Here is a 21,315-nt window from a genome sequence, read left to right as displayed (position 1 = left end):
TGCATCTCAACACATTGGCCCTTGGTACCAAAAACAGTATGAAAACCCTGTAAAAATTTCAGCTTGATTAATCTCATCATGTATAGTTTTGTTAAGACTAGTCAGTAAGTTTTGATTTGTGACCCCTGTTTCTCTTTGCTGATGCCACATTCATGTCCTTGTTTACATAACCTGCAGTGACTTTTGAGCTGGGTCAAAAATTATAGTTTTTCTAAAAATGGTCCTTATTGTCTTCATCATACAGTTACTTCTAATGTTATTTACTCTCTGTATGAACGCAGTGTGCAAGTATAACGACACTTTTGTTTTGCTTCCATAAACATCAAACCAGTTCCTGAAATGCAAAAAAGCTGACAAAACAGGACATTATCTGTACCTAGTATTAACTTGTTTATTATTGTATTATAAAGTGCTATCAAGTCGATTCCCACACCTGGTGACTCTAATGAGAGTGTTTCTCTAGAACAGGGGTATTCAACTAAAATTTAAAGAGGTCCAGTTAGAGAAAATTTCTTGAAGCAAAGGTCCGGAATGTTATATATATACTGTATACTGTATATATATGGGTTGGACAAAATAACTGAAACACCTGTCATTTTAGTGTGGGAGGTTTCATGGCTAAATTGGACCAGTCTGGTGGCCAATCTTCATTAATTGCACATTGCACCGGTAAGAGCAGAGTGTGAAGGTTCAATTAGCAGGGTAAGAGCACAGTTTTGCTCAAAATATTGCAATGCACACAACATTATGGGTGACATACCAGAGTTCAAAAGAGGACAAATTGTTGGTGCACGTCTTGCTGGCGCATCTGTGACCAAGACAGCAAGTCTTTGTGATGTATCAAGAGCCACGGTATCCAGGGTAATGTCAGCATACCACCAAGAAGGACAAACCACATCCAACAGGATTAACTGTGGACGCAAGAGGAAGCTGTCTGAAAGGGATGTTCGGGTGCTAACCCGGATTGTATCCAAAAAACATAAAACCACGGCTGCCCAAATCACGGCAGAATTAAACGTGCACCTCAACTCTCCTGTTTCCACCAGAACTGTCCGTCGGGAGCTCCACAGGGTCAATATACACGGCCGGGCTGCTATAGCCAAACCTTTGGTCACTCGTGCCAATGCCAAACGTCGGTTTCAATGGTGCAAGGAGCGCAAATCTTGGGCTGTGGACAATGTGAAACATGTATTGTTCTCTGATGAGTCCACCTTTACTGTTTTCCCCACATCCGGGAGAGTTACGGTGTGGAGAAGCCCCAAAGAAGCGTACCACCCAGACTGTTGCATGCCCAGAGTGAAGCATGGGGGTGGATCAGTGATGGTTTGGGCTGCCATATCATGGCATTCCCTTGGCCCAATACTTGTGCTAGATGGGCGCATCACTGCCAAGGACTACCGAACCATTCTGGAGGACCATGTGCATCCAATGGCGGTGCCGTGTATCAGGATGACAATGCACCAATACACACAGCAGACTGGTGAAAGATTGGTTTGATGAACATGAAAGTGAAGTTGAACATCTCCCATGGCCTGCACAGTCACCAGATCTAAATATTATTGAGCCACTTTGGGGTGTTTTGGAGAAGCGAGTCAGGAAACGTTTTCCTCCACCAGCATCACGTAGTGACCTGGCCACTATCCTGCAAGAAGAATGGCTTAAAATCCCTCTGACCACTGCAGGACTTGTAAATGTCATTTCCAAGACGAATTGACGCTGTATTGGCCGCAAAAGGAGGCCCTACACCATACTAATAAATTATTGTGGTCTAAAACTAGGTGTTTCAGTTATTTTGTCCAACCCCTGTATATATATATTTACATTTTCAGCTGACACTTTTATTCAAAGCGACTTACACAATGAGCTGAACATGATGAGCAACTGAGGGTTAAGGACCTTGCTCAGGGACCCAACAGTGGCAACTTGGTGGTGGCGGGGCTTGAACTATTCTGTTTAATAGTCCAGTACATTAACCACTGAGCTATCACTGCTATATATATATATTATAACATATATATAACATGTATATTGATATATATTATATATAAGTAGCCTAGTAGTTGTATCAACATCTGCATGTAATCAATAACTGACTGTCAAATCAGATGTCTGTTTATTTATTAGGATTTTAACGTCATGTTTTACACTTTGGTTACATCATGACAGGAACAGTAGTTACTCATTACACAAGGTTCATCAGTTCACAAGTTTATATCCAACACAGTCATGGACAATTCAGTATCTCCAATTCACCTCACTTGCACGTCTTTGTACTGTGGGAGGAAACCGGAGCACCGAAGGAAACCCACGCGGACACGGGGAGAACATGCAAACTCCACACAGAGAGGACCCGGACCGCCCCACCTTATAAAACCTTTCTCTTATCAAATTAAGAGAAAATAAAAATTAATTGTGCTCCAGTGGGAAGTAAGAACAGAGATGAATCTCTCCATCACGGATTAAATGCTGTATTTTCGCTGTACACGTTTCTTTTTTGGAGAGCGCCATTTGTCTCCTGTCTCACTCGTCTTTTTCTCAACTTTCTCCTGCACAGTCGTCTGTATGTCTCCCTTCGTTTTTTCTACGTTCGCTATCTTTCTTTTTCTTTCCACCGTCTTTTCACATGTAACTGAAAACTCTAACTCTCTCATCTGTCTGCACTGTAGAGTCGCAGTGTTTACCGGCTGGAATGCACAGACTTGATTGGCTGAGTGGTGTCACGTGATTGGTCTGTGCGTTTTCTCATCCGCTAAACCGCTCCCGTAAAGACTACAAAAGCTGCGCCGGTTAAAATAGAAGCGCTCCGTCGGGTTTCAAATCATAACTTTCTGTTTTGGCTGTAGGTCCGGGTCCGTATGGGACAGCTTCTGGGTCCGGACCGCGGTCCGCCTGTTAGTGACCTCTGCTCTAGAACATTCAACAGTCCTCCGTTTGGGTCATCAGGATTCTTTTTGGCTTGTTTATTGTTCCTCTAATTTATGAGTTACTTATTACTGGACTTCCTCTTTTCTTTTACCTTAAACTCTTCCAAACTCTTATAATGTGTCCAAAATAAGAGAACTTCAGTTTGGTTATTTAGGCTTTGAGTGAGAGGTTAGGTTATTTTTGATCGAGGATACAGTTGTTTGTCTTTTATGTTGTCAAAGGTACTCTCGAAATTATTCACCTGAACAAATTTCAAAAACATTAAAATTCTGTCCTGCTTTTTGCTTTTAGTTTTGAGATCTCCCAATAGTTTTTCAAATTTTTTTTGTTAAAAAAAAAAAAAAAAAAAAAAAAAAAAATATATATATATATATATATATATATATATATATATATATATATATATATATATATATATATATATATATATATACTGTATATACTGTACTGTCCACATGTATATGTATATATGACAGAGGCATTCTTCTGCCTCTTCTTCTTCTTGTTTTTTTTAAAATAGACTTTTATTTTGTGTTTTTGCAATTGCTTAATTGGGTCACCAGGAAACAATGGGCATATGGCAGGAGTACCCTGGACACAAGGCTTCAGCCATCCCCACCTCACTAGACAGAGTCAATCATGTCTGTGTAGATGCCCGTTCGGTTGATAGCACTGAGACTGACTGAGATTTGAACCCAGATCTGGTGGGCTAGCGTAATAGACTTGTGCCTCCCATAATTTTATTTGTTTCTATGTTATTTTGCTGTATAAATCAGCTGACTTTATCGCACAGCACTTTGCTTTTTGCTCATGTTCTTTAAAGACACTTTATAAGTAAAGATGACTAATGCAGGTATGCAGATTAGGTTATTATTAGATAAATGAGGTTATTAATAGCGGTTAGTTACTCACAAGATAGACAGAACATGCAACAGTAAGATGAAATGTACTATTCGTTTTCTATTATGTTTGTTTTTGTGTCTAAAAAAGTACAATTGAAATGTCGTGACTCTAAACACTTTCAAAGCAATTTCAAAGCAGGACTGTTTAACAATGTCCAGCGGCTATATTGTACACTCACGCTGTGTATGTGTGTCTTATCAGCTGCGTACAGATGCAGAGAAGCGCTCTTTGGTGGAAAGCGGCTACGCCTGGTACAGTGAGGACAGTAAAGCCTTGCAGAAAAGTGACAGTGGAGCCTACGACACGGGCAGCCTGAAGACAGAGTCCACCAGCAAATACAGAAAGAAGATCCCGGCAGAAGGTGCTGCGCCAGAAAAAACGCCACGGAGAGAGCTGAAGAAGCCGCAGACTCTCGGCCAGCCGGGCAACTTCAAGAGAGGCCAGAACCCTCCAGTTGGTGTCACGTCTCCTATCACACACACATCACAGAGTGTGCTTAAGGTGGCAGGTAAGAGACTGATGTACTGCATCACAAACACACATTTGTTTAGTGCTTGTACACATATGTTTACAGTATCTAAACATACATGTTTATGCACACACACATAAACAAAACATCTGGAACAGTATACATTACAGTAATAATATACAATATGGCCAAATGTATGTGGACATCCTTCAAAATGAATACATTTGTGTGTTTCAGCCAGAGCATCTGCAAACAGGTTTATAAAAGTAATTCTGTAAATAAATCACATGCTTCAAGTGTGATGGTAACAGTCTGGGAAGAACTCTTTCCTGATCTTTGTACTATCATACTTAACTTCATTTTTAGCAACCGCTTTAGCCTGGTCAGGGTCGCAGCAGATCAAATCTAAAATAATTGGGCGCAAAGTACAAACACACCACGGAGAGGGTACCAATCCATTGCAGGGCTTAGGCCACCACCCCAAATATCGCCAGTCGTATCTGTATAGACGCCCGGCCGGTTAAAAGCAGCGCTAAGGTTCAAACACAGATGTCAGCTAGAGTAATAGACCCACCCCAGCGCCCATTTTATTTCTTAAATATTTCCTGCAAAGTTTTCTTTCATAGGTGACAGTAGTGGGACATGTAGTGGAACAGGTGGTGGTGTTGCATCCCAGGCTTTTTGGTATCAACCTTTTTGGTATCACCCTTTGTTCACATATATTTATTAATAGCCGCTAAGTGTGAGTTAAAGAGAGAGTGAAAGAGGTAGTTAGTAAAGGGCATAGATGATGGATAAGGTAAGTAAAGCACTAAGTCATAGAATGAATGAACTGCCACCTTGCATTTTATGCTACCTGAAATAGACATTTGTCCTACTGTAACCCTCAGGGTTACTAGAGTTCAATGAATGTTTTGCTTTAAGAGAATACAAAAGTGACTCTTTTTAATGTGCAGCTATGACTGCTAAGTGTCAAACTTGTCAGCTCAATTTTCTTTACTCTTGTGTCATTTTCCCAAAAAAGCTGTCATTAACACAAATATATACAGTGTATCACAAAAGTGAGTACACCCCTCACATTTCTGCAAATATTTCATTATATCTTTTCATGGGACAACACTATAGACATGAAACTTGGATATAACTTAGAGTAGTCAGTGTACAGCTTGTATAGCAGTGTAGATTTACTGTCTTCTGAAAATAACTCAACACACAGCCATTAATGTCTAAATAGCTGGCAACATAAGTGAGTACACCCCACAGTGAACATGTCCAAATTGTGCCCAAAGTGTCAATATTTTGTGTGACCACCATTATTATCCAGCACTGCCTTAACCCTCCTGGGCATGGAATTCACCAGAGCTGCACAGGTTGCTACTGGAATCCTCTTCCACTCCTCCATGATGACATCACGGAGCTGGTGGATGTTAGACACCTTGAACTCCTCCACCTTCCACTTGAGGATGCGCCACAGGTGCTCAATTGGGTTTAGTCCATCACCTTTCCCTTCAGCTTCCTCAGCAAGGCAGTTGTCATCTTGGAGTTTTCGAAGGGAGGGGATCATGCTCTGTTTCAGAATGTCACAGTACATGTTGGAATTCATGTTTCCCTCAATGAACTGCAGCTCCCCAGTGCCAGCAACACTCATGCAGCCCAAGACCATGATGCTACCACCACCATGCTTGACTGTAGGCAAGATACAGTTGTCTTGGTACTTCTCACCAGGGCGCCGCCACACATGCTGGACACCATCTGAGCCAAACAAGTTTATCTTGGTCTCGTCAGACCACAGGGCATTCCAGTAATCCATGTTCTTGGACTGCTTGTCTTCAGCAAACTGTTTGCGGGCTTTCTTGTGAGTCAGCTTCCTTCTGGGATGACGACCATGCAGACCGAGTTGATGCAGTGTGCGGCGTATGGTCTGAGCACTGACAGGCTGACCTCCCACGTCTTCAACCTCTGCAGCAATGCTGGCAGCACTCGTGTGTCTATTTTTTAAAGCCAACCTCTGGATATGACGCCGAACACGTGGACTCAACTTCTTTGGTCGACCCTGGCGAAGCCTGTTCCGAGTGGAACCTGTCCTGGAAAACCGCTGTATGACCTTGGCCACCATGCTGTAGCTCAGTTTCAGGGTGTTAGCAATCTTCTTATAGCCCAGGCCATCTTTGTGGAGAGCAACAATTCTATTTCTCACATCCTCAGAGAGTTCTTTGCCATGAGGTGCCATGTTGATAGCTCAGTGGTTAAGGTACTGGACTAGTAAACAGAAGGTTGCCGGTTCAAGCCCCGCCACCACCCAGTTGCCACTGTTGGGTCCCTGAGCAAGGCCCTTAACCCTCAATTGTTCATCGTGTTCCCCTCATTGGGTAAGTCGCTTTGGATAAAAGCGTCTGCTAAATGCTGAAAATGAAAATGAAATGAAATGTTGAATATCCAGTGGCCAGTATGAGAGAATTGTACCCAAAACACCAAATTTAACAGCCCTGCTCCCCATTGACACCTGGGACCTTGACACATGACACCAGGGAGGGACAACGACGCATTTGGGCACAATTTGGACATGTTCACTGTGGGGTGTACTCACTTATGTTGCCAGCTATTTAGACATTAATGGCTGTGTGTTGAGTTATTTTCAGAAGACAGTAAATCTACACTGCTATACAAGCTGTACACTGACTACTCTAAGTTATATCCAAGTTTCATGTCTATAGTGTTGTCCCATGAAAAGATATAATGAAATATTTGCAGAAATGTGATACACTTTTGTGATACACTGTATATAAAAAAAGATGCCTACTCATCTAATATCTTTTTTTATTGAAATGTTCCGTTTTCAGCTGGTTTGAAGGAAAGCTGTGCTGCTTTCTTGCTCTTGTCCATACTTCCTCAATGCTTTTGCACAGAAATTGTGTAAAGCTGCTTCATGTAAGATGGATATCACTAGTTTCCTGCAGATTATACTAGATCTACTAGATCAGGGTTCTTCAAACTTTTTTTCAAGTGACCCACATTTTGTCCACGATTTTTTACCTGACCCAGGCAACACAAGCAATGCATCTTACTCTCTCCTACAAGAGGTAACATGAAGCCTTCACAAGGGAAAGTTTATTTAATTGTTACGAGGGTTCTACTTATTAAGAATTTCAAAAGCAAATTACATCACTTCTCTACATAGTCTTTTGATGCATTTTTCCCAGCATCACATCATCATCACATGAAAATCTTCTTCCCCTTAAAGCTTTTTTGAGTGATCCAAAAAAGTAGAAATCAGATGGTGCTAAATAAGGATTATAAGCTCTTTCTCAGTCTCTCAGACACAACCAATAATACTCCTCCTGTCCTCATTGTTTCCAACCAAAATATAAAAGTGTGGAAACTTTTTGAAGGTCCCTCATTTTTTTCTCTGCAACCTATTTATTTTGCCACGAAGGGTTTGAAAAACTCTGTACTAGATCACAGTATAAATGATCTAGTAGACATATTTCTACTGGTGCATGGTACAGACTTCTGAGTAATGCAGCAGTGATAAACAACAATTTTGCTGAAGGATTTGAAAATCGACTAACAAACAGACAGAAAAACGTTGATGCTTATCTAGTATGTCCAAAATACAAAACTTGTTTGTTCTCCAAATATACTGGCTTACTTATCTGAACTCTTTTTGGGTAACGCTATGACTTAGAACAATACTTGTGCATGAGAAAGGATCATATTTGTAACATGCTATGCAATCCAGTGTTTTCATCCATGACTTCTCAGAAATGAAGCCCAGATGTGATGAAAAATGTGGCTTCAGCAAATATCACAGTGATAGCACTGAGAATAGGAAGACGCCGAGTAGCCAAAATGTAATTAGTGTAGAGCTTTAGGGAGTAAAGGGAGAGAAGAATCTTTATCCGGCATTCATTTCTTAGTTCATCACACTGACTTTTAGATAAAAAGGCAAATGAAGCTGCTGTTGCATGCTTTCCTCACCCTAAATCAACTGTTCTTTTGTGATATTTCTGTAACCTTTGTACTGCTGTAATGCTAGATTCATGGCTTCAAATGGCATTTAAATGTCAGAAATCCAGCACAGTCAGTAAAGTACAGTTAGTTTTGATGCCATGCATTTTTTTAAATGTTACAAGCTAGCTGCAAAAAAGAGACTGGCGAGCTGAGTCATTTTCCTAAAATGAATTTCTTGTAATTACTATATGGTCATATATACTGTATATACAGTGTATCACAAAAGTGAGTACACCCCTCACATTTCTGCAGATATTTAAGTATATCTTTTCATGGGACAACACTGACAAAATGACACTTTGACACAATGAAAAGTAGTCTGTGTGCAGCTTATATAACAGTGTAAATTTATTCTTCCCTCAAAATAACTCAATATACAGCCATTAATGTCTAAACCACCGGCAACAAAAGTGAGTACACCCCTTAGTGAAAGTTCCTGAAGTGTCAATATTTTGTGTGGCCACCATTATTTTCCAGAACTGCCTTAACTCTCCTGGGCATGGAGTTTACCAGAGCTTCACAGGTTGCCACTGGAATGCTTTTCCACTCCTCCATGATGACATCACGGAGCTGGCGGATATTCGAGACTTTGCGCTCCTCCACCTTCCGCTTGAGGACGCCCCAAAGATAGTTTTTATCTAATAGTTTAGGTCTGGAGACATGCTTGGCCAGTCCATCACCTTTACCCTCAGCCTCTTCAATAAAGCAGTGGTCGTCTTAGAGGTGTGTTTGGGGTCATTATCATGCTGGAACACTGCCCTGCGACCCAGTTTCCGGAGGGAGGGGATCATGCTCTGCTTCAGTATTTCACAGTACATATTGGAGTTCATGTGTCCCTCAATGAAATGTAACTCCCCAACACCTGCTGCACTCATGCAGCCCCAGACCATGGCATTCCCACCACCATGCTTGACTGTAGGCATGACACACTTATCTTTGTACTCCTCACCTGATTGCCGCCACACATGCTTGAGACCATCTGAACCAAACAAATTAAACTTGGTCTCATCAGACCATAGGACATGGTTCCAGTAATCCATGTCCTTTGTTGACATGTCTTCAGCAAACTGTTTGCGGGCTTTCTTGTGTAGAGACTTCAGAAGAGGCTTCCTTCTGGGGTGACAGCCATGCAGACCAATTTGATGTAGTGTGCGGCGTATGGTCTGAGCACTGACAGGCTGACCCCCCACCTTTTCAATCTCTGCAGCAATGCTGACAGCACTCCTGCGCCTATCTTTCAAAGACAGCAGTTGGATGTGATGCTGAGCACGTGCACTCAGCTTCTTTGGACGACCAACGCGAGGTCTGTTCTGAGTGGACCCTGCTCTTTTAAAACGCTGGATGATCTTGGCCACTGTGCTGCAGCTCAGTTTCAGGGTGTTGGCAATCTTCTTGTAGCCTTGGCCATCTTCATATAGCGCAACAATTCGTCTTTTAAGATCCTCAGAGAGTTCTTTGCCATGAGGTGCCATGTTGGAACTTTCAGTGACCAGTATGAGAGAGTGTGAGAGCTGTACTACTAAATTGAACACACCTGCTCCCTATGCACACCTGAGACCTAGTAACACTAACAAATCACATGACATTTTGGAGGGAAAATGACAAGCAGTGCTCAATTTGGACATTTAGGGGTGTAGTCTCTTAGGGGTGTACTCACTTTTGTTGCCGGTTGTTTAGACATTAATGGCTGTATATTGAGTTATTTTGAGGGAAGAATAAATTTACGCTGTTATATAAGCTGCACACAGACTACTTTTCATTGTGTCAAAGTGTCATTTTGTCAGTGTTGTCCCATGAAAAGATATACTTAAATATCTGCAGAAATGTGAGGGGTGTACTCACTTTTGTGATACACTGTATATGGATGGATGGATGGATGGATGGATAGATATCAAACTATTTTTATTGGGCTATGTTTGTGCAACGTAAATATGTGTCTTTGTGGTCATTTGCGCTGCTTTAACACAGCATTATTGTTTTTACACTGTAGCGATAACACAGGTCTTTCTGCAGTTTGCGTCGTGAGCTACAAATTACTCGAGCTGCTGCATATTGTGAAATATAGGGTATTTTAAATAATCATTCAGGGTGATGGCGGGTCTAGTTCCATCCGGAAACACTGGGTGCAAGGCAGAAATACCCTGGGCGGGGCACCTATCCATCGCAGAGCTTCGGCCATCCCAGACTGAATTGTACTGCTAGTCATATAAAAGCAATGACTTCTCTCGTCTCAAGTGGCGTCTTTGTAGCTAGACATGTTTGAATGACCTTAATCCAAAACATAAAGATCGCTCAGCCTTTGTGCATTTTTACAGATCTAAAAGTCCAGTGCATCCATACTGTTTCGTTTTGAAGTGCTCATGTTCAGCAATCGTGTGTGCATTTGTTTGCTGATGTGTTTCCCTTTGTCCCTTGCTTGTCACATTATGTATAATTCACTTTGCGACAGTTTAAGTAGGATCTGCTCACAGTAAATACCACTTGAAGTAAATACAGATGGGTTATTGCTTACTTCTCTGCTCCTTCTGTGTACTCCACTGTTAAGCACATGCAGATGTGTAAACCAGCACAGCCGTGCTGTCCTAATCTTTCATCATCTAGACTTTAAGAGAGGAGTACGGCAATCAGGACCTTTCTAAATCGTGGTCAAATACAAATTAGTCGTAATTTTATGAAGTTGAAGATTCAGTTCAAAGCACAATAGTTGATGTCTTCAATGAAGTGAATGGAGATGAAAGTGAAGTACAAGTACATTGGGATATCTGGGACCTCAAAAATCACATAATAGTTTCCCCATTGTACTAAAATCTTATCCCACATTCTTAATAAGTGAAGTATCTGACAGCAGAGGGGCAATGTTCTCCATCACACCAGTTTTTGGTAACATGCTGTGGTAAACCTGCACATGCGGTAAATTATTTTTGAGTACCATTTTATACTTGGTGCGTCTGTGTTCAGGATTGATTCTAAGCTATTTTTTTGGGAAGAGCATCATTACCGCTATAGGTCTATTTTTACACCAATGCCTGAATTGATTGATTGCAGTTTCTGGGATTTAAATCAATCTGTCATGACTACTGTGCAAAATGGGATTAAATGGGTTTAACTCTTTATTGTTATTAATAACGGTTGTTTAGGGCAGGGTTTTACCTCTCTTTTTTTTTTTCAAGCGACTCAGATTTTATCTGTGATTTTTACTGCGACCCAGGCAGCACAAACAATGCATCAAAACACAAATTCATGAAAAAGTTGCAATCTGGTTTAGAAGATGTAATGCAAAGCCTTTATTTTGTGTTTTTGTGCCTGTTAAAATTTAATTTGTATTATTTTTCTCTGCGACTCTTTTTTTTTTGGCTTGTGATCCACCCAAGGGCCTCGACCCAGAGTTTGAAAAACCCTGGTTTAAGGTTTAAGGAACCTAATTCGTGTTCATTAGAGGGTTTTCTTTACACCATATGGAACTGGAAGTCCTTTTGTTTTATCTACCAGTCACCAATTCACCACTGCTTTGAAACTTAACAAATGTGATTACTGACGACAGGAGCGAATCACTGTTGCACATATTGTGATGTACACTTGAGTTTACTTGAAGTCAATTCCAGACCACAAAGCTCATGTCAACATTTCTTTCAATACATTGTCATAACACACATGGCCCAACAATGGCAATGTTTTCACCTTACCAAGAAAATCACAGCATTTTAAGCTTGATGCACCAATTAAATAAATGTATGTGGTTAAAATCTTAAAATCAGGATAAAACCCTAATTTGCATGTACAGTTCATGAACTGGCTTGTTGTCACATCACCAGAGGCTTAAATGTTGTGTTCTGTCACTTAACAGCACCCAAAGCGGACTGTAAGGTTGTGGACAAGCAGAAGCTGACTCTGAAGACAACAGGTCTGCAGCGTTCTCGCTCCGATGCAGGCCGGGAAAACATGGAGCATCGCAAGCCCCCCTCAGGCCTGGTCAAACCCACCGCAGGCAACTTCGGCTACAGAAAAATTCAGACCACCGGCACTGCCACTGTAATGACAGCAGGGGGCGCCACCATCTCCAGTGGCTCAGCAACTGTAGGCAAAGCTCCCAAGTCATCAGGCATCCCTAGCAAGCCAGTGCCTGGAGGAGGAAGCCGAAAGAACAGCTTGGATGGCAGCAATGGTGAAAATGGCTTTTTGGCGTCCAACGCTCGTAGCAGCATTCAGTACCGCAGCCTCCCCCGACCTGCCAAGTCGAGCGCTATGAGCCTAACCGGGCGGCCCGGTTCTCGTCCCGTTAGCAGCAGTATCGATGCAGGCCTTCTTACCCTTAAGCCCGTGCCTCCTTTGCCTGCTACCATGCCCACTAGAGGAAAGGATGGAGGTAGCTTAAAGGCAGGTCGTCCGAGCAGCGCAGGACCTGTTAACCAAACAGACCGGGAAAAAGAGAAAGAAAGAGCGAAGGCCAAAGCAGACCTGGAAAATATCTCACTGAAAGGTGAAAACCAGCGAGATAGTTGCGGAGAGACTGCAGAGCAGATCCACAGAGCACGCCGGACCAGCACAAGCAAATACTCAGAGCTCAGCTCACCAACCACCACACCCAGGTAGGGTCTTACACATAATTAACACCAAGAATGAACAGCAATATACGTTTGATACGTTTGGTACAAATTGAACATTTTGTTTACACCATTAGTAGTAAGCATGTTTATTTACTTTATAGGAATTTAACTTCATATTTTACACACTTACATTCATGACTGGACAGGTAGTCACTGGTTACACAAGTTTAATGTCAAACACAGTCATGGACAATTTTGTATCTCCAATTCACCTCACTTGCATGTCTCTTTGGACTGTGGGAGGAAACCCGGAGCTCCCGGAGGAAACCCACGCAGAAACACAGGGAAACCATTAAAAATTTCACACAGAAAGGACCCGGACCGCTTCACCTGGGAATCAAACCTAGGACCTTCTTGCTGTAAGTTGACAGTGCTACCCACGGGGCAACTGTGCTGCCCGAGTATTGCCATTAATAGAGATTGACACTCAGGTGGTGCAGCTGTAAAGTATGCTAGCCTACTAACACTGAGCTCCAGGAATCCAGGGTTCAGATTTCAGCTGTGTTATTGGCTGGTCAGGAGTCTGCACAGACATGATTGGCTAATGTCAGAGTAGTGGGGCAGGCAGTCTAGCCATTGGAGGGTGCATTTGTCAGCGCACTCTCAGTGCCGGTCCCAAGTCTGGATAAAGATAGAAGGGTTGTGTTAGAAAGGACATCTGGCTTTAAAACTATGTCTGGTATGCAGACCAGAACTACTGTGGCGACTTCTAAAAATACAGGATCAACCGAACAAGGGGAAAGAAAGTGTCATTAATATAGGTGTAAAAATGTACTTACCTCAAAATCATCCTCAACTCTTAAATATTTAATACTTTAATGGCATTTGGGGGAAAAAAGAAAAATGCTACTAAGGAACAATCTAATAATGACTCAAACAATGAACAGACTTGATTTATAAAAAGCTGATTTTTATAAGACGATCTTTATAAGATGAAGCCTGGGAGGTTTTAAACATAGTTTCAATACAAATGGTACCCTCACACTCTTGGTCGCTACTCGACTACCCAGCAATTAATATGAGGTACTTTTATTTCCACTATTAGCAACACACATGTGGTGTAGGAGGAGGTGTGAGCTAGTCTGTACTTCTTCTTTGTAAACATGGGTGTCGCACAACCGGCAGATGGTTGCCTGATTGGACAGGGAATAAAATATATCCAGTTTAAGTTTGTTTAATATTTGTTGAGTTTTAACATTTAGCATTTTAAATCATATAGTTTTGTTGGAGTGACTGGGAGACAAAAGAGCACTTCCTGTGTCTCTTATTCTTTTAACACAGGATATAAAATATTTACCTGTAATGAGCTGGGAAAATGGTTTTCCATTCCAACCACCCTATAACTGCATATTTCTCATGTATAGTAATTTAGGTTTCTTTAACAGAACATGGTATTACACAAAGAGAACAAAATTAGTTCTCATAGTCTACAATCACATTTTTGACACCACTGTACATCACTAGATGATTTCTTGGTCTTGTTTTATAGTAGCCCGACAACTGGACATAGACGTTCAGATATAGGAACCCACAGTATAGAAAAACTGATTGATGACAGATTTGATAACAGACTTCAATTTTATAGCTACTTTGGTACTAATTATCTTACTACACCCCCTATGTAAACCTATTTTAGTCACATCATTCTGTGCAATTCTAGGGCATTATTAGTAATGGTCTTGTTCTGTCCACATATGTAGGCTGCTTCCACTATTAGCATGTGTAATAATGATTCCTCTAATTACACAATCGCAGTAAATAATTCTCAACACTAACATTACAGAATGCTGTCTAAGTCTCTGGCTCATCCTCCGAGTCTGGTCCATCTGGACAAGGTCAACTCCAACAGCCTAGACTCATGTGTGACCATCGAAGATCTTCCTCCAAAGATTCCTCCCTACTCCAAGCTGCAGGATCTGGTGGGTTCACGCACACTCAGCCGCCTCATGCCCAGCCCGGCCCCGGTGCTTAACATAGACTCGCCAAGCTGCTTCTCCGGCCAGCCTCTGTCACTGAGCAGCTCCCCTCTGCTCTACCCCAAGATGACCGGTGTTCATCGAAGCATGGAGTCTCTGTCTCTACACATGAGTCTACCACCCAGTGTTGAACTCCGGGATCAAGAAGAACCCACAGCCAGGACCACAGGGACCTGGGGGGCAAGCAGTCGGACATCACTCACATTAAGTACCAGGTGGGTCTGGATGTTAGATTGCAGGAGTTACAATGCTAAATGTCACTTGTATTGGGTGGAAGAAACACATATGATGCCAACTAACTTTGGACTTTGGCAAGCCAAATAGATTGGTGCTTTGGCACTGTGTTTTCACACTGCTTTATTTTATTTGATTGTTTTTTCAATTGTTTTACTTTAAATCACATGAACAGAAGGTTACACACTATCCCTTTGCTTTTTTCTGCAACTTAACCCAACAGTTGGAGTCAATGTTGCAGCAAGGAGGTGACCCCGATCCAACCTTTCCTCCCTCCATACACACAGCTTACATTTAATTGTTACATTTACATTTATACATATACTCAAACATTTTTTTATTGATATACTCTGGTAGCACAGCAGTGAATTATACTAGTTTACTACTGCTGCAATCCGAGGTTTCGAATCCCCAGCAGTGCTATCTGCCGGTCGGAAGTTTACATACAGACATGATTGCCTGAGGCCCTGCTATATATTGGCAGGACGTCCCTGGTGTGTTACTTCATTGTGTACAGTGTTTCCAAAGAAGATGGACCCACCGTGTATCTGACCAGAATAAAGTGGTGGTAAAACTAAAGAAGGGCCTATTTTCATTGGCTACATGTAAAAGCTGTGACAAAGCTTGTCTGTTGCTTGTGTCTGCTGCCATCTGCTGGTACACACACAACATAGCAAGTAATTTGTTTCTAACTAAATATGTAAACTGATCAGCCATAACATTAAAACCACCTTCTTGTTCCTACACTCACTATCCATTTTATCAGCTTCACTTACCATATAGAAGCACTTCGTAGTTCTACAATTACTGACTGTAGTCCATCTGTTTCTCTGCATGCTTTGTTAGCCTCTTTTATGCTGTTCTTCAATGGTCAGGACTCTCCCAGGACTACAACAGAGAAGGTATTACTTGGGTGGTGGATCATTCTCAGCACTGCAGTGACACTGACATGGTGGTGTGTTAGTGTGTGTTGTGCTGGTATGAGTGGATCAGGCACAGCAGCGCTGCTGGAGTTTTTAAATACCGTGTCCACTCTATTAGACACTCCTACCTAGTTGGTCCACCTTGTAGATGTAAAGTCAGAGACGATTGCTCATCTATTGCTGCTGTTTAAGTTGGTCATCTTCTAGACTTTCATCATTGGTCACAGGGTGCTGTTGGCTGGATATTTTTGGACAGTGATGTGTTTAAAAACTCCATCAGCACTGCTGTGTCTTATCCACTCATATCAGCACCAACACACACTAACACACCACCACCATGTCAGTGTCACTGCAGTGCTGAGAATGACCCACCACCCAAATAATACCTGCTCTGTAGTGGTCCTGGGAAAGCAGGCTAACAAAGCATGTAGAGAAACAGATGGACTACAATCAGTAATTGTAGAACTACAAAGTGCTTCTATATGGTAAGTGGAGCTGATAACATGGACAGTGAGTATAAAAATAAGGAGGTGGTTTTAATGTTATGGCTGATCGGTGTATATATTATTTTTTTCCCCACCGCTTTATCCTGGTAAGGGTCGCGGTGAGTTTGGCCTCCATATAATTACTAAGCGCAATGCACTAACCCACCCTGAATGGCCTAATTACCCCTAAGCCACCCTGTCATGTCTGTATGTATACGCCTGACTGGTCAGTAGCACTGCTGGGGATTCAAACCCTAAATCACAGAGGTTGTGGGCTAGCGCAATTTACCTCTGCGCCACCCGAGCACCCCAAGAATTTTAATATATATATATTAATTCTTAAACACTGTTAAATGACAGATAAAGGTATTTTCCCCAACAGAGAGTGTGAAAGTGAGTATTATTGTAATGTCTAAATTGATTCTACGGGACGGGGTATTTATTTGTGCTATTTTCTACCTCTACCAGTTTACAAACTGATAGAAACACCTTACCCAAGCAAGGACTAAGGTACATTTACTTTGTCTACACATCACTACCAGTCCTGCTAAAACAATGCTGCGTGTCACCCCAACGCTAACAACTAATTTTCTCTCTCTTTTTGCAGTCGCTATAGCAGTAGCCAATCAGAGGAAGGGAAAGAACGACGCCACTCTCATACCATAATGAACATGACAGAGGCTGACAGCCCACCCCAGCTTCCCTCCCCAACTCACCTCAGCCAGTCCTACACTGGCAAAATACCACCCACCAATGTGGGTAAGTACAAGTGGACCAACTGGCACACTGTTTATATATAAAACTGGCTGTGGAGTGATGTATTTGAATTTGACTCAGATTTTCCTGTAGAGGTTTCTGTCTGGAATTTTGGTAGTTTTGTTCTATTTATCAAACCTGCACTCAAATAAATGCTAGCTTAATAGTTATATCATATATTATAGATGAAATTGACCTTTTAAATACCTACAAAAATCACTTGCCTATTTGTATAGCATGAAATCAAATTAAGTATCAAATTATCAGCAAGCAGCAGCTGAGCATGTTGAGTAAGTATTATGCTACAACAGCTATTTACACCTATAAATAGTTCCATACAGCTGACGTTTTAGTTTATGTGTAGCATCAGCATCCAAATACAGTCCAAATACACTTAGCTGCCATTCTTTTTCATTATAATATCTGACTGGCTATGTCTGGGGGTTGGCCCAAACCCTGCAATGGATTGGCACCCTGTTCAGGGTATTCCTGCCCTGTGCCAATTGCAACCAGACCTGCCTTGATGCTAAGTAGAATACAGCATTTGATGAGAATAAATGAATGGGGGAGCTAATATATTATTTTATTACCTGTACCTAGCACATCTGCATGTGCTACTGTAAACTTGTGTTAGTAATTTCATACACAAGGGTGTTAATCATTCGTACCTGTTCTTGTTTCTCTCTCAGTGGCTCCTATCCCAAGCTCAAGCACCACCCCACGCATCACCCGTTCCAACAGCATCCCAGCCAGTGAGGCCAGCTATGACCTGTATGCTAACTCGCCACTGGGAAGCTCCATGTCACTGGCTGACCGACCTAAGAGCATGATGCGCTCCGGATCCTTCCGAGAGCCTGGAGAAGATGGTAAGGAGTGTTTCTAATATGCTCAGTTCCTTCATTTGTCTACAGCTTTAGTGGTTCTTTGTAAATTTTTATTTTTTTAAGTAAGGTCTTTATTAAGTAACATATAATCGACACAAATTACAGATTGTAGTGATTAGCTGGATGCATTTCAGAGCTTGACATAAAGACTCTAGCTAGTCTCAATACATGGCACCAGTTTTACATCCATTCTATTGTAGATAACAAAAGAAAAGGCTTTATAATGGCATTTTTATATTGAAGTCTGCTTAATGTTGGCATGTTGTTAAGTTGAGGTTAATAATATTGCCTTTACTTTACCCAGCATTGATATAAATAACTGAATCCCTAATATAAGCTTCGTCACTGCTTGGCGTGTGTTGTCCGTCAACACACTGTTGTCATTTAAATTGATAGCATGAGTGTGTTTTTCTTAGATAGTCAAATGAGGGTTTCAGCCATACAGTCCTTTTTGTGCAATGCCTGTCATTTTAAAATGATTTATGGTCTTTGGTGGGTTAGCTAAGTGCTTTCTTTTGTGTATTCTGCTGTGGTTTGTGTCATTTGTCCTAGAATGCACATTTCCCTTTGCTTTTATTTGCAGTTCATGGGTCTGTCCTATCGCTGGCATCCAATGCTTCATCAAACTACTCATCAGTAAGTAGAAACCAATTATTCAGCTGTGGTAATTTTACTCTTTGGATGTTATTTTAAAATTAGTTCTCAGGTATTATTTGTACTCAAATGTACTCATTTATTTTAACTACTTTAGTCATAGTGCACACTACATGACATTTGGACCTTCCTTTGGGCATAATGAAGAAACTTTTTGAGACTTTGTGGAAGCTGCTAAGATAAAGGATAGTCGTTACATTCGAGCAGTAATAGGCACCCTGGTGGCGCAGCGGTAAATTACACTAACTCTTTACTGCTAGGATCCAGGGTTCGAATTCCCAGCTGTGCTATGTTCTGGTGGAGGCTCTGCATACAGACACGATTGGCTATGTCCGTATGAGTGTGTGGGGGGGTTGGCAAAGACTCTGCAATGGATTGGCGTCCTGTGCGTGGTGTGTTACTGCATTGCATCAAGTGATTCTGGGGGAAAACTAGACCCACCGAGATCCTGACCAGGATATAGTGGTGGTAAAACATGACAATATGAAAAATAAAGAAAAAGCATGCAAGAAGCAATAACTATTACAATTTGTCATTAAACATTTATTCATTTTTATGTTTTACCACCGCTTTAATTATAGGGGTTTGTCTGGTTTACCTTGGTGGGCTAACATCATAGCGTGGCCTGTGTACTGACTTATTCAGCATAAAAGATTAAAAAACAAAGAAGTCATGTGTTTGACAGTGGACACAGTTCATCTTTCAAATCAGACCCACAATCATGTAGTGTGCACCAGACACCAGACATGTTACAATGCTTAAAAAAGCTTTGCTTGGCTGCTCTTAATCTTAAAACCTTACGATCTTGCTTACTCTTTCTGTCACTGTTTTTCATCCTTATTGTGCATTCTTAGACAGAGGAGAGAGTGCAGGGAGAGGTAAGTCTGTCCTCTAAACTCTTTTCTCTTTGTTTTACTTTTACACCTATAGCTATGACTATCTCTGCTTAAGCATTTGGCTTGAAAGTAAATGTAGGCTTAGACCAAAGATCAAAGATTCATGAACATGCATGTGTACAGTGAGTCAAAAAAGGGAGCTCTGTACCTGTAACTTTGAAAGAGTTTTGAAAGTTGATCAACATTGTCCACTGCTAGACACAACAAGGTTAATTTATTTATTTAAAATATTGGTTACCATGGCAGCCATTTGTGTTTCTGCTCAGCAGCAGACAACAACATTGTCACACAAGATGAAATGTTTTTTTTTACCACAGAGGGCAGAATTTTAATGAATAACTTGTATCTGCTTAAAGAATATAAACCAGGGGTGTCCATACTTTTTTTGATAGGGGCTTCATTTAGAAAAAAAATGCAGTGACGGGCCACAGACTCTGAAATAAAATGAATAATAAATAACAGGCCTACTCGATTACCATAAACCAGTGGTCCCCAACCTTTTTTGCATTACGGACCAGTTTTATATAAGATATAATTTCACGGACCGGCGGGGGCGGGGGGACTTAAAATAGAATAACTGTACTACTCACAAATGAGCTTTTTTCGCTGCAACGAGACGCTGCTCCCACCTAGGGGTGATTAGAAACAATAACACCTGTAAAAAAAGTAGTGTTTTCATTGCTGATGTATCGATCTCTAATTATTTATTCTTTCTGTGCGGCCCGGTAATAAAAGACCCACAGACCGGTACCAGTCCGTGGCCCGGTGGTTGGGGAACACTGCTATAAACAACACATCCTTTTGATTTGAATGGGATTATTACACTCTGTTGTTAAAAGTAAATTAAAAGGTCAGAAACAAAAGGAAATGTGAAGCATTTTAGACTACATTTTAGACTGAAGCATTTTAGACTAGTTATATGTATTTAAACAAGAATTTTTTTAGACCTTGGACCTGTGGGCCAACTTTCCTTTAATTTCTTAAATACCTCGTGTGCCGTTTAAGAAAGGATAACAGGCCACAAGTTTGGACACCCCTGATATAAACTGTATGATTTTACTTGCTGAATTTTCAGAGGAAATTGGAAATGTCATTTTTAAAACAGGATTTAAAAATATGCTGTGTAAGATCTGTTAAACCGGTAGCTACAAAAGACAAAAGTGACAAAACTTGCATAACCAAGAGGACAAATCCCAGACCCATCGGTCAACAGATCCAAATTTCTGGGAATACTGGACTTAACCAATCATCGGTCTGAATTATTTATCGTGGTCTTGTGCTGCAACAGTAAAATCATTTAAAAAATTGATCAGCATTTTCCGACAGTCTGAGCAAAGGTACAGAGTTCCTTTTCTGTCTCACAGTGTAGATGTATTACTCTGCTATACAAACTTATACAACACTGACCTTAAATCTTTGAGTTTTCCAGATATTATTATTTATTGTTGGTTAAGAATTGCATATTGAGCACTAACAAAATGTCTGTTTGCCCCTCCAGCAAATCAGAAAACTAAGACGCGAGCTTGAAGCTTCTCAAGACAAAGTAGCCAACCTGACAAACCAGCTGTCCGCTAACGTACGTACCAAAATGTGCC

At 41.2% G+C, this 21,315-nt stretch overlaps 1 protein-coding gene across 4 annotated transcripts in view; it reads left to right on the top strand.

Annotated features, from left to right (window-relative positions):
- nav1b (neuron navigator 1b) overlaps positions 1-21,315 on the top strand; it is a 142,499-nt gene that overhangs the window by 96,860 nt on the left and 24,324 nt on the right. For 2 of the 4 annotated variants that reach the window (XM_062997501.1, XM_062997502.1), the window contains 9 exons: positions 4,030-4,336; positions 12,153-12,894; positions 14,696-15,103; positions 16,999-17,040; positions 17,138-17,289; positions 17,976-18,152; positions 18,754-18,806; positions 19,679-19,702; positions 21,219-21,296. In XM_062997501.1, the coding sequence (XP_062853571.1) occupies positions 4,030-4,336; positions 12,153-12,894; positions 14,696-15,103; positions 16,999-17,040; positions 17,138-17,289; positions 17,976-18,152; positions 18,754-18,806; positions 19,679-19,702; positions 21,219-21,296 (1,983 nt within the window). The remainder of the gene's footprint in view (positions 1-4,029; positions 4,337-12,152; positions 12,895-14,695; positions 15,104-16,998; positions 17,041-17,137; positions 17,290-17,975; positions 18,153-18,753; positions 18,807-19,678; positions 19,703-21,218; positions 21,297-21,315) is intronic. The other 2 variants (XM_062997504.1, XM_062997503.1) reach the window with 2 other exon arrangements.

Source organism: Trichomycterus rosablanca, chromosome 6 (assembly GCF_030014385.1).
Source record: "Trichomycterus rosablanca isolate fTriRos1 chromosome 6, fTriRos1.hap1, whole genome shotgun sequence".
NCBI classification, from domain to species: domain Eukaryota; kingdom Metazoa; phylum Chordata; class Actinopteri; order Siluriformes; family Trichomycteridae; genus Trichomycterus; species Trichomycterus rosablanca.
Note: the sequence above shows the minus strand (reverse complement) of the source record. Positions and strands in the feature narration are given on the sequence as shown.